Here is a 13,880-nt window from a genome sequence, read left to right as displayed (position 1 = left end):
GATACAGTCACATAATTTATAGTTGTATAGCAGGAAACAAGTAAAAATAGTTACGTTACAGGATCTTCACAGTATGCTGGGACTGTTTGTCCTTACATATACAGAAAAGAGTGTGCTATTGAAATTTTTATAACTGTGTTTAGATAATCAGTGTGATTATAAGCTTACACATATACACACATGCATATACACATTGTGTATGTTATATATAACAAACATTGCAACAGTTACAGCCTTCAGAATTCTACAGATAATAAGACACTAAAAACAATACACAAGCTATAAAATACAAGACTATAATGAAGCTATTAAAAATCAGAAATCAATTTTTTAAAGTACTGGGAGAGAAAGACTTAATAATTGAAAGAAAACCCATAAGCACCAACCCCCTGATTACCAGAGAGCATCAGCAGAGGCAGGGGAGCAGAGAGATGAGAGCCACGTAAGGGTGTTACAGTTGGAAAGTGTGATAGCAGCTATCACAGTTGGAAACACGTACAAAAATTGGTATTTGGGGTTCTTGGGGATGCCAAGCTCCCATCACAGGAGTTCACTTTGTGCCTTATTGGCAGTTTTTTCACTAGCAGTATAAAAACATTTTGAGATATGTTCCTCTTGTAGGCTAGTGGGTCTGGAACTCTGAGCAGTCCATGAACTGCTTAGGATTACTTTTCAGGATAGAGTTCAGGTGGCTATAGAAGTGCAGTTGACCCGAATGCAGACTGACAGCACAGCTAGCCAGGCTGGGAGCCAGAGTGCAGGAGATCCTCCTCAGCCTCACACCCACAATAACCCCTCACACAGGCTGGAATCCGGGGACCAAAGTTTTCAGGCCTTTCTATTGGGTTGGCCAAAAAGTGCATATGTTTTGTATTGTTTTTTTCATAAAATAAGACACATTTTTCGTTTTCACTAGTAACTATTGATTTGGATATTTTGAGGATGTCGGCGATCTCCTGCTATTGGCTTCTGGTGGGTAGAGGCCAGGGGTGGTGCCCAACATCTTCCGATGCATAAGACGACCCCACAGCAAAGAATTATTTGGCCAAAATGTCAGCAGTACCAAGTAACTTCACAAACCACTTTTGACACATTCAATCAGTCACAGCACCTTCTCCATAGACTGCACAAATCTTTTTTTGTTTCAGTTGTGTTTTTTCCTTTCTTGAAATAATAAAGCATAATATTCCAAAATGTTGCATATCTTCTCCCATCTTCAATATTAAATTGGATGCACAAAAATTCACCAATTTGATAATATTTTTAATGCATGCTGATATGACAGCTGTCACACTACAACCTAACAAAATTGTTTCAAATGAAGTTAAAGACAACTAAGCACTACTAGAGCTATCAGTACGGAAAAAACGTAACGGACTTTTTGGCCACACCAATATTTGTTGCCTTCTGAAGCCCGTTGTCAGCTATATGTTTCCATTGTAAATTTCTACATTTCACCTTTTGCAGCCCAGACCAATGTAGAGATTCCATTACCTCATATCTCAAAGGAGAGCCTGGAAAATTTGAAGCAAATGGAAACCATGCAGAAGTCACTTCAGAAGTAAAGATGAAATCTTACTTCCCAGAATCCCAAAATGATGTCGGGAAACAGAGTACTAAGGAAACACTGAAACCAAAAATGCATGGATACGGTCGTGTTGAGGAACCCGCATCATCACTAGCAGCGTATCAGAAATCTCTAGAAGAAACCAGCAAGTTTGTCATAGAAGAGCCTAAACCCTGTGTGCCTGTCAGTATGAAAAAGATGAGCAGGACTTCTCCGGCAGATGGCAAGCCCAGGCTTAACCTCCACGAAGAAGAAGGGTCCAGTGGGTCTGAGCAAAAGGTACGTCATCCAGTTATTTTCAGTACGCTAGCCTTTAAACTGAAAGTACTGATGCTTCGTTTCTTTTGATTAATGTTGTAACGTTTGACCCAAGGGTCTTTACTATTCCCAAATTATAAATGCATCATTGAAAATTGTAACACTAATGTTCAGGGTAAAGAAAGTTCTGAGTAAAACATGAGCAGTTTGATCATTCATAGGGTAGGAAAAGAATTAAGAATCTCTTTAGCCAATTTTCAGGAGGGAAAAGAACTATACAGGTGCTAACTAACTAGTTTAAGGTCCAATGTTGTTTTGGGGGAATTCAGGTTTCCTAATATCAATCCAGTCTTCATACTTATGCAAGGGGGGGTAATTGTTCTGACCCCTGTCTGATTCTTTTGCATAATTTAAAGACTTTATAGCATGCTGCCCTGTAAGGTCTGTTGTCTGAAAGTGTGTTTTAAAAATTGAAGAAACAGTTCCCAAGCCTAAAATGAGGTGGATAGGTACCACCATTGGTGGACAGTAGTTAGATATAAAATTATTAAAATGATACTTCTAACTTTAATTTCTAAGTTGATAATTATCTTAATGTTTGTTTTGAATAATTTTACTACATACTGCCATAGAATTATTTGCTTGCTCTTTCCACTTATGTTTTTATAGTACCATTAATAGTTATATTTTATTTGAGGTTTATCATTTTCAGATATTTTAGAGTTAAATTGAAATTATGACTCATAGATGGATATAAGAAATTAAAAATCAGCTCTGTTTCCTATATTTTTACTTTTTTTTCTCTCAAATTTTATGTCTTTTCATGAACTACACAACAGACATAGATTGAAAGTTATACATCTTTGGGATAATAGCACTTGCCATTTTCCCTCAGACATCTGGTTTACTTAAGATCTACCACAGTGTTTTAGGTAGAAAAGTCTTTTGTCAAATAATGAGTCCATGATTAATTTGAGGTTTAAAAATATGTATAAACTCCCACTCAGGAGCTAATTTGTCAGTTTGTCAACTAATCATATCCTCTCCTTTTCCCTTTCGCAGACTATCTCTTGACCATTTTCCTGCTTGTTAAGAGGGAAAGTAAGAGGAAGTAAAATTGTCAGGCCTGTCTTTCACTTCCTTCCTGACAAGGGTGGTTTTGACTATCAGTTTCTGTCTTTTAGTTAATTCTTAGTCTATGTAAACAGTATGACTTTAAATAGACTATTCCCTTTTAAAATGAGCCCACAACATATAGAGAGAAGTAGTAACATGCTGATGTTTTTTACTATGAAAATGTATTCTGCAGAAGCCTACTAAAAATCAATATAAAATTCTGAAATCAAATTATAAATAAGCACTTCTGTGTGCATCCAGATTGGCTATTGGGGAACCAGGGAGAAAGCATAAAGCGGGTTTAAAAACAAAACTCTTAACCCTGAAAGGAAACTCAGCTGACTTTATCAGTAATGGAAAATGATTACTACTAGAAAATGTTTCCAAAATTTCTTAAGAATTTATGCCTCTGGCATTGGTCTCCGGTCCTACTCCTTGCACAAAGGCTTTATGAGCATAAAAATTCATAATGGAATTCAAGCTTCTGATAGATACAAGCCTGACCCCACAAGAAATCCAAAAATGTTCAGGATGGGTCTTTTGTGGCTTTTGTAGACCATAGTACAATAGCAACTAACTAGGTCATCTGATATATGATTTCAGAAAACAGCCCCCTTTTTGTCCCCTAAATAATCAGGTCAAAAGTCCGGGTGCGGCTCTTACACGGATGACTGTCTGCTGTTACAAGGTAAAATTCTGCTGTTTTCCACCTCTTTCTATGCAGCAACTCATGGCAAGGAGTACTGAGAAAATCCCACTTGGCCTCTTCATTAACCCTGTTTACCAAGTTCTAGAGAATTAATTCCCTGAAAAGAATCCTGATGAGATCCTGCTACCACATTCTCTCCACCCATCACCTGAAGATTAGTACAGACTTCAGGAAGAGAGTAGAAACTAAAACATTGGCCAAATGGTCACCTTTTCTTTATATGTGGAACCAGCCTCAGATGATCCTTGATAGGATTATGACATTGAAATTGATTATGATATTGACATCTAGATTTGTTGTTAGTGTTTGCATTATCTGTTCTTCTGCTTTTAATTTTATCCAAGTAAAAACTTCTCCCCAGTTAAAGATTTCGTGTATGGTTAACACAGATTTAATTCTCCCTTTGCCTCATCTGATCTATTAATTCCTGAATTCTGATTAGTACTTCTTTTCTTTCACAATATGAATTCCTCTGGTTGTGCTTTTTATTATCCATTGTAGGACCTCCTTTTACAATATGAGGTTATTCTAAGTGGCCTGAATTTATGGTCCTTTCTTAAAAGGCTTTAAAAGTAATAGGAAACCTAGAGACCAATATCTTTGCAAGGAGTTAGCAATTCAAAAACTGTTTCCATTTGACATCATATAAGTAGGATATTTGTTCAGATAAAATTTCCTACAAAGTCAAGTTGATATGTTAAGTTTACCTTTAGTGAAAATGGCCTACTTTATTATTTGACTAACATTTCAAAAAATAATTTTAGCTGATACTTCTACTTCCCATAACAATTTTACTTGTTTTTTCTATTATATTACCATTGCTGCCATTGATTTTTCTAATGGATAGTCTAACTCTGGGACTATCAGATTTGAGGTAGCTAATAAACTTAGAAAATATCAATTAAAATTTAACAAAATGATTCAGTAAATATTCTTCATTGTGACATTAAAATAAGAGTTAGATATTTTTCCCTTTGAATTATGAGCTGTGCCACTTAATAGTTTTTCCAAACTCCTATCCTTATTGCCTTAAATTCAATATTTTGTAATTACCATATTCTACCTGTATCATATTGTTGTCTGCCAAATGTTGTTTTTTTTTTGTATTCTAATTTCACATCAGTTCTTTAAAATAAGACCTCAAGCTTTAGCATGTTTTACATTATTCCTTCATTCATTTGAGTAAACTCTTACTGAGTACCAGTTATGTGTTAGGTACCAATTATGCTGATATAAATTCTTTACTTTTTATAACATTCAAAATGGCTTTTGATAAATTTGTCAAATATGACCAAAATTTCAAAATAATCAAATACTCTGCCTGTTCTGTAGACCCAGTGAAACATGGACTAAGCTATAAGATTATACATTCAAGGCAAATGTATATAGATTTAAAACTAGCTTAAAAATGAATATTAATATTTCCTCAAACTAATAAACAGCAGCATGTACTTTCTGATGCCAAAAAGACTATAATTGTTCTTTTTAGTATTTTATTATTTAATTACCTTGGTCTTTATAATATATATTCAGGTAAAGACTAAAGTAATTAGCTACACACATTTAGACATAAATATATGCAGGTAAAAATCAAGGTAATTAAATAAATATATTAATTATGCATAAACATACATGCATATGTGTACAGAGTGAAATTCTCTTAGAATGCTGCTCAAAATTAAGATTTTTCACAAATACACATCATGATTTTCCTTAGGGGGGGAAACCAGCATTAAAAGTAATTCTTTTTTAATTTCCCTTCTCAGAATGTCTTTTATTTTTAATGTGATGGTAAAATTATGCTAAAAATACATTTATCAGGACTTGAAAAACAGTGACAGTGATTCAAGTTCAGAGGCGGAACAGAGAGTCACTACCCGAGTTATTCGCCGGCGTTTGATTATAAAGGTATCCTGTAGCCGGATCATTATGGGGTATTGCTGTGTTATTAGAAAGCCCTTTTTTGTGGTTTTGAAAATTCAGCATGCTTGATAACTAAATTACTTTCTATATGTTTGCTTGCACATTTGGAAGCATGTAAATATAACAAAAAGGGAAAAGTCGTCTTTCTTGGTAGTCAGTATCTGTCTGGGCCTGTGGTTGACATGTGGCAATTGTAATTTTATCTGAGAATTCTTGGGAATTGTATCCTGCTTTCCCTGGAGAAGCGTTATATATATGTAGATGAAGACTCTGTCTTTGTGAGAGAACAGTTCATATCAAATGAAATGTTCAACTGCAGTAAGATAAAGAAGAGATTATGACTGAGAATTTTGGCTTTACAATATATGTGACATATTGCAAATCACACAAAAACTTCTAAAATAAGTTTTTTTAAATTAAGTTTATTGAGGTGACATTGGTAAATTGCATTGGATGGTGGGCACACAATGCAATGTACAGATGATATATCATAGAATTGTACACTTGAAACCTATATAATTTTATTAACCAATATCACCCCAATAAATGAAATAGGTTTTTACCTTGACAAAAGTTATTTTTTGTTTGTTAAAGTATAGGAAGCAATTTCTACTGAAGTGAAAAATATAATTTCACCTGTTACAGCACAGTTGAACACTAAATCTTGATTTCGCCCCCAAAGGTCTTCTAAAGCACTGACCTAATGCATGGTAAGGTCCAGCAGACTATGTCTCAGAGTCTGCTGCTTGTCTTTATTACTGTCTTTAGAGAGATATTTCTTGATGGTAAAATAATTGAGTGCAGAGAACTAGGAAGCCGTTTTCAGTGCACAGGCTTCTGAATGTAGTCCAAATAACTTGAGACTCTTTGGTTGGCAACTCTAGAAAGAAAGGAAGGGAAATATATATTGAAAACCATTTATCAAACTTATCATCCATTTCTAAAGTGTTAAGAGACCCAACAGCAAACAGAGATGTTGGCTTAGGTGTCTCAGTATCTAAACTTCTTAATCCTGCTGCTTGTACTTTTCATGAAAAACAGATTGAAGAGAAGAAAATCTGCTCTACTACAGTTTTTCAAAGACTCTGGAAACATTAAGGAAGAAAATAAGTTCTTGTCTAAATCTTAAATTATCCCCCAATCAACCTTGAGCTCAATAGGGAGCTATCAAAACAAGCATGAATCACTTATTTGAAAATTTTATATATAGGCAAGCCAAATTACTTATTGGTGTCTGGCATGTCCCTGGAATTAGAGGAAAGAAATAATTCAGTTTTGTAAAGGAATGAAAGCCATACTCTTTGTTTGCTCAGGCTTTGCTATCCTGTAATCAATGTCTCCAAGAAATGGTGTTTTAAAGTGAAATGTCTAGAAAAAGCACACCAGACATATGGTAACTTGCTTCTTATGCTTAACATATAACATACTCATGTTGCATCCAAATCTACCTTATTCCTTTGTACAAGCTGCCCATTATAAAGCTGACTCCCTTTATATAGGGATGGGCAAAAGTAGGTTTATAGTCATAATACAAATAAACAGTACAATAATGAATAAATAATAATACAAGAATAGTCCTGGCTGGGTAACTCGGTTGGTTGGAGCATTGTCTCCTACACCAAAAGTCTGTGGGTTCGATCCCCACTGGGGACACCTACAGGAGGCAACCAATTGATGTTTCTTTCTAAAAAAACAAAACAAACAAACAAAAACAAAAAAGCAATAAACATATCCTCAGTTGAGGATTTTAAAAAAAAAGAAGAGAATAAACTCTTTCACATACAACTGTAAACTACCTTTTGCCCACCCCTGTATAGGACAGAAAAATAAATAAAGATAATCCTGCAAAAAAAAAAAAAAAAGTGGGGAGGTCAGAGGGTAAAAAATATTACTCTGAAAAAGATAAAAACAAAACAATAAAACCATCAACCCCCAGCCCCAAGTCAGCACGTGTTATTTTTTTGTTCTCCTAGCATTCTAGACATTATTATCAAGTTATTTGTTGTTATGTATTTGAGCTTAATAATTATATATATTAACATTTTCATTGAGAACTTAACTTTAAAAGACCAAAATACACTGTGATGTTGTAGGCATCATAAAACAGAGGAGCTGGTGTTCTCCCCAAATCTCCACCTCTTGAAGTCAGTGGAATTTTAGGGGAAGTTGGCAGAATCATCAGAGAGTGGGTTTTATAACAGGAAAAAGCATTGCATAAACAACAGAATCACTCAAATAAGCTTTGAGAAATGTCTTTTGTATGGGACAGAGAAATCAAAAGCTAACGAATAGCTATAATTATAATTTGAAGCTACAGGTCTAACAAAAAAATCTTTGTAAGTTACATACATAAGAATTGTCAGGCTAATATTTTCTTGTTCAGATTTTCAGGGCAGTTGAAAGGGGTCAGTCACACTTCTATTGCTGTTCTCTTTACTCTTGTGTTAATATCTTTCTAATATAAAAGAGCGTGAGACTACAGTAGTTTATGGCAAATGTGACATGGGAACTATCTGTGTCCAAAACATAAAATGAGAATGTTAGCCCTTAAAGGGATCATCAATACTAAAATCACTTCTTTTGCTGGATGACAAAACTTAGGATCAGAGAAGACTCAGATTATACAGAATCACAGCAGAGCAGTAGCAGTTCTGGGACCAGAACCTAATCTTTAACCCTCTAGAAAAGTACCTTCTGCGTGCTTTTCCTAGAGTACTACATTCTTTCTCTTCCAGAATAAATAATAATAACTTTTCCTAAACTAAATTAGGCTGTCTCTCCTGAAAACTATTTGATGGAGCTAGGATGCTAGACTTCATGGAGGCTATCCAATCTTGGACTAAACCAACATATTTATACTGTTTGCCACTTAGAATCTCAAAGCTGATCACCATCCTGGGGTTGTTCCATCCTCCCAGAGCTAGCTTTGCCTGGGAAGCATCAATGGTGTGCTCAGGATTCCATTACTACAAGTCCAGGCAAATCTGTCTTCTCACCCATTCAATTTTAATAATAAGTGGGTTGAAAGTATAATTTTATAACTTTTCTATTTAATTTCATATGTAGATTTACTTATTTTACATTTAATATTTTTAAATTGCAAAGGAATGAGTCAAATCAACAAGCTCCCACTTGTTTGGGAGATCTTTTAAATTTTATAAGCATATTCATTTATTTCCATATAATTTGATATCACAGTAGTTTCAAATGCTTGAAAGCAGTTTAATTAACCTGTCCTATGAGCTTGTTTTACATTATTTGCTTAGCAAATTCAGTGATTAGAAAGGTAAAACTTTAAACCAACTCACAGCCAAACTATTATGAAGTTTGGTAAGGTTCAAATAACTAAATTTTCACTATATAATTTAACTGTATTTTTATGTCTACTTTTGAAAATGTTTTACTTATTTTCAAAATAAGAGTTTATATGTATGTTTTCCCCAAACCAAGCAATTCAAAAGCATGTAAGCTTTGGTCTAATCATTCTATTGCCTGGCACTAACCTCTCTTCACAAACTTCAGTTGTTTTTATACACATATATCAATATGCACATGTACAATATCCTTAGCAATTGGGTTTCTCAGAATATAAAAATTATACTGTATATATTGCGTAATAACTTGCTAAGTTATGTGTGTGCCATATATATGATATCCACTTCATTTTTGGAAAGTTAAAGTATTCGTGTTTTGTACATCAAAGCAAATTGGTACATTTAATATATTTAATGATTTTTTCATTTTATTCAAAATGTCAAGGAGGAATACAAATGATAGACTGCAATGCTTACATAGCCTTAATTAAGGTGGCCACCAGGGATGACACTGGAACACCATATGTGCTGTCATTTTCCTTTGAAACAGAAAAGAAAAGAATGTGTGTTGGGGGATGGGAGGCAGTACTGCCAAAACTAATGCCATTGACAAGACTAGGGGGGAAGTTTTGTTTACTTAAAGTACAAAATGTTTTCAAGAACTTTAGAAACTAATTAGAAGTTGTTTTTTGTCATTAAGGAAAGGCCCAGAAGACCTCTCCTTGGTAACAGTTGGTCTTCAATATATTTGACAAAATTTAAAACGGATACCTTTTTCTAAATATATTTTGTGACTCCTTTCTATCTTTCCTATCTAATCAATTCCTATCTAATCCATTTTAGTGAGTTTTAACATAATCAGACAACTTATTTTGGCCTCAGTAAAGCACTAATTAACTATATTTAATGGCCATTTAAGATGAAGAGATATACCTATACCTTTAATTACATATAAACAGTATAAATTTTCAGTAGGAAACAATGAAAATACCTACATACCAGAGAAGATCTCAACTACATATATGGCTTATTACTTATAAGTAGGGCTTTGCTTTTTTCTAAGGCTATTAATGTAAATCAATATACTTATATGTATTCACTATATGCTGATAAATATATCTACTTCCCATTTCTTTCAGGGACTGACCAAACAATTTAAAAATTAATTGGCATATTTTCACTGCAAAAGAGTTGATTCATGATATATGCAATAGGATTCTGTTTTACTGGATTTTCCTGGGATCCTCTAACACTCTAAGAGTTGCACATTTCCAAAAATATTTCATTTATTTATATTTAAACTACAGTGAAATCTTTCATGATCTTTTATCAGATTTTCTACTGTCTTCATGCCTTTACTCTTAAAATAACATGTTTTTTTTCCAAATATATGAAACCAACTATATAAGTATAAATTTTCCAAATATATGAAACCAACTATATAAGTATAAATAATATTCCCATAAAAACTTATTGCAGATTTTAGTGCATTTTGTCATAAGACCTCTACATTTTTCCAATGTCCTTCCTTCTGTTAACTGTGCTAATTGAAATTCATCATAAGCAAGATTCAAGGTGAACTAAACATGAGCAGCAAGAAGCATTTTTTATTTTCATCCCATCACTATGCCACAGTGAGGTAAAATGAATCATATGCCCCACACACTGTCATGACCTGTTAGCCCCCAATCTGTAAGAATACAAAGTCACTTTATAACAACAAAGAAGAAAGTAGGATTTTGTTAGCAAAAGAAGATCATGCTTTAGTCTTTACACTGTCATTTTAAACCAGAACTGCCTTTCTACCTGTGATGACATAAAGCAGTCAGAGTTTTCTCACCATTAGCTGGAACTGACAGAATTTTCAGAGCTACCTTTTCTGTGACAGTAGTAACACTGAGGGAGCTAGAATCCTGGCTGTCTCAGAAATTCAGTAGTCTTCTTTATGATCTGCCATTTTTCCTAAAAAGCCACCAGCATACAATAACTTCTGTGCTCTGTAGGTAGCATCATCCAGGTCACCTTTTCAACAAAAAGTTTGACTGATAGGTAAATATGTCTCTAGAATAGGTCTGCACTTAAGATGTTTGTCCTTGTTCTCCAAAACTGTCACTGGTATGAACCTAAAGTTGAATATCAGTACCTAAGGTGATGTATTGCAAAATGCAGTCCTATTATTGCTGAGTGATTCTTATTATTATACAATTATAGAGCTAAAAGATATTAAGGACATCTAAATCTACTAAGCTTCCTATGTGCAGGGAAATATGAGCCCACCTTGGAGACTGAACATTTTATTTCATTTTAAAAAATCACTAGAGGATGGTCTTTTGACAGTTTTTCTTCTTCTAGCCCAGGTAATAGTCACTAACTGAAAGATACTATGTTAAATTCCTTTCATAATGTCTTATTTCTTCTTTCTTCGTTCTTCTTTCTTCTTTTTCTTCAACAGAGGTTAGATAATCAATCATCAAATAGAATCCCTTCACTTGAAAATAGTATTCTGAAACTAAGTACTTAATCAGACAGCTCTTTTCATTTATTTTAAGACCTATGAAAGGCTCAGTCTTAATAAAAGTAAGATTTTCCTTAACTTTCTTACAGTGCTTCAAAAAATGTATATGTCACCTTTAGTAAATGAAATTTTAAGCTAAACAAACTAACAAAGGGTGATAAATACAATCCCCCAACTAGAGTTCTATCTTGATTCAAGTTAGACATAATGCAATCCCCAGAAATGGACTGTACTGAAAGTGAGATGATCTAATTAGAGTCCTAATCACTGGCTACAATTTTTTCCAACCAATGAAACCTTTTTCTTTGTAAAACAGTGGACAACTGTAAATTCTATAAGTATGTATTTTTAAAGTCTTCCTTCTTGGAGTTCATTGCTAACCATTGTCCTTGGACATATCTGAGGTCTGACGCTTTGAGTGTTGTTGACTGCTCAGTAAATAACCATCAGTGGAGTCAGCATTTTCCCCTTGCATTGGAATGGCAAGTAGAATTCATACCTTCTTTTTCTAATGCTTCTCGGAGCATGAGTGTGGTGTACGGAGTGCTGTGGAGGTCTGTCCTGGTGTGTTGCTAATCTCTATGCCACATCCCTTAGGGAGAGGAAGCAAAACACATTCCTGGTGAATCTGTCACAGAAGAACAATTTACTGATGAAGAAGGCAACCTCGTCACCAGAAAAGTAATCACCACTGGGATTTCATGCTTCTCTTGGAATTTAGATGTTCTGTTTGTTTGCTGTAGTGTCACCTCTGGAAACAGAAAACAGGACTATCTCTCCTTTTCCCTCTTGCTTCCTACAGATCACGCGGAAAGTAATCAGACGAATTGTTATCCCACAAGAGAGAAAACATAATGCCGTGGTAATGGCAAGGGACAGCCAAAGAGAAAGTGGAGGATGAAAGCTTTGTGAACTCTGTAGAATATGTTGCTAATAGGCTGGCCTCTGCGGTGTGGCACCTTGAAGCATTGGCTGCTTTTGATATCGTGTGCATTAGATCAGGGGCAAAGAAGGGCGCTTGTCTTCCTAACATTCTTTAACATTCTATGCTCTTATCATCTTCAGAGATTTCACAGATACGTTCATTTCTGAAGGCTAGAACATGCTGGTGCAAGCTTCCCAGAGAAAATAAAAACCCTCTACCACCACCAAAGCCCTGGCAGTGCCTCGCCCCTGTCCAGTGCCTGCCTGGGCATGGACGGAGGACACTTGGGGAGAGCTTGCATTTGCAGCAAATGCACAGGCTTTAAATGTTAGAATGGCAAAAAGCTCAGTTCATGATCCATGTATCAAGTCTGTGTTTTCCTTCTACAATATATTCTACAGGGAAATCTGAATTCCTCCATGTTAACCCCAAGAGGATTCTCCTCTGACTATCTAACAGCCTGTTTCCAATGTGCCGGTTAAAGAACTAAACTCAGGACTCAGTAAATGGATCTCCATCTCCCAGAGAAAACATTTCTACTTATTTTCTCTTTCCTTTATTCAGATATTTATTGTTTTCATTTTTTAAATAGAAACTTCGGTGGCCAGTCTTTACATAAGAAACAGGTGAACTGAAAATTTCTCAGAAGGACTAAATCAGAAAATTGGAAAGGATACTTTCGTTTCTATTGTAAATGGGGTAAAAGCTGAGTATCTGTACAAAAACTGCTCTCAGAGAAGTGTGTCTCTGGTGCTTGGTGAAAAGAGGTCTTGTTTTATAGAAAATGGGTGCCTGCTTGGTCTGGAATAGGAGGAGGGGGTGATAATTCCACAAATTAAAAAAAAAAAAAAGTTCCTTAGGTCAACAGCATTTCCATAGTGTTAGTTGTGATTAGTGCTTCACTGAGAATCTTCAGTCTCATTACAACAAATCACTTAAAATTCTGCTGGCTTAAAATGGCGTATATTTTAATTAACTAATATTTTTTAATATTTGGGGTTTGAGTGCCTGGAGAGGTTTAGCAATGATTTCTTCTAGCTTGCTACAGGAAATGGACATGCTGCTCATTTTTTCAATTCCTCACTAACCTACTCAATTCTTGCGAAGAACAGGTACGCTGTCTATATTCTGGTGGTGCTCTCCAGCTTGTCTTGATGATGCTAAGCTGTGTGGTTAAAGCAAACAGATTGTATTTTGGGACATGAAATGACAAATTGCTTTAAACTGTGTTTCACTTATCCTAATCCAGCCTGAAGGAACCAGAATGGGGACTGTTTTATAACTAACACTCCTTTGCCGTGAAATCTTAATGTGTGTATGTATTCCTTTCAAAGCAGGGAGAAGGTTATAAGGTGAAGACAAAGAAAGAAATACGGCATGTGGAAAAGAAGAGCCACTCATAACAGGAAACGGTCAGTCAAGGAGGTAAGTGTACTCATCTCAACAAGAGTAGGACTTAACTCCCTGTAAAACTAAACAAGCGGTTTCACTAAATAAGTGACTTAGATCTTCCCCCTTCCTCTCTTATTCCTCTGTGTTTCAGCTTTGACTAT

At 35.0% G+C, this 13,880-nt stretch overlaps 1 protein-coding gene across 3 annotated transcripts in view; it reads left to right on the top strand.

The window, feature by feature from the left end:
- Window positions 1-13,880, top strand: part of ANK3 (ankyrin 3) — a 501,644-nt gene that overhangs the window by 478,343 nt on the left and 9,421 nt on the right. For 2 of the 3 annotated variants that reach the window (XM_090278064.1, XM_090278065.1), the window contains 2 exons: window positions 1,468-1,846; window positions 13,662-13,752. In XM_090278064.1, coding sequence (XP_090134190.1) covers window positions 1,468-1,846; window positions 13,662-13,730 — 448 coding nt within the window. In that variant the 3' untranslated portion in view covers window positions 13,731-13,752. Of the gene's footprint in view, window positions 1-1,467; window positions 1,847-3,578; window positions 3,630-5,471; window positions 5,559-11,999; window positions 12,084-12,204; window positions 12,265-13,661; window positions 13,753-13,880 lie in introns of all 3 variants that reach the window. The other variant, XM_090278066.1, reaches the window with a different exon arrangement.

Source organism: Furipterus horrens, unplaced genomic scaffold (assembly GCF_987537825.1).
Source record: "Furipterus horrens unplaced genomic scaffold, mFurHor1.1.pri manual_scaffold_5, whole genome shotgun sequence".
Taxonomy (NCBI): Eukaryota; Metazoa; Chordata; class Mammalia; order Chiroptera; family Furipteridae; genus Furipterus; species Furipterus horrens.
This window is presented reverse-complemented; position numbering and strand designations above follow the sequence as displayed.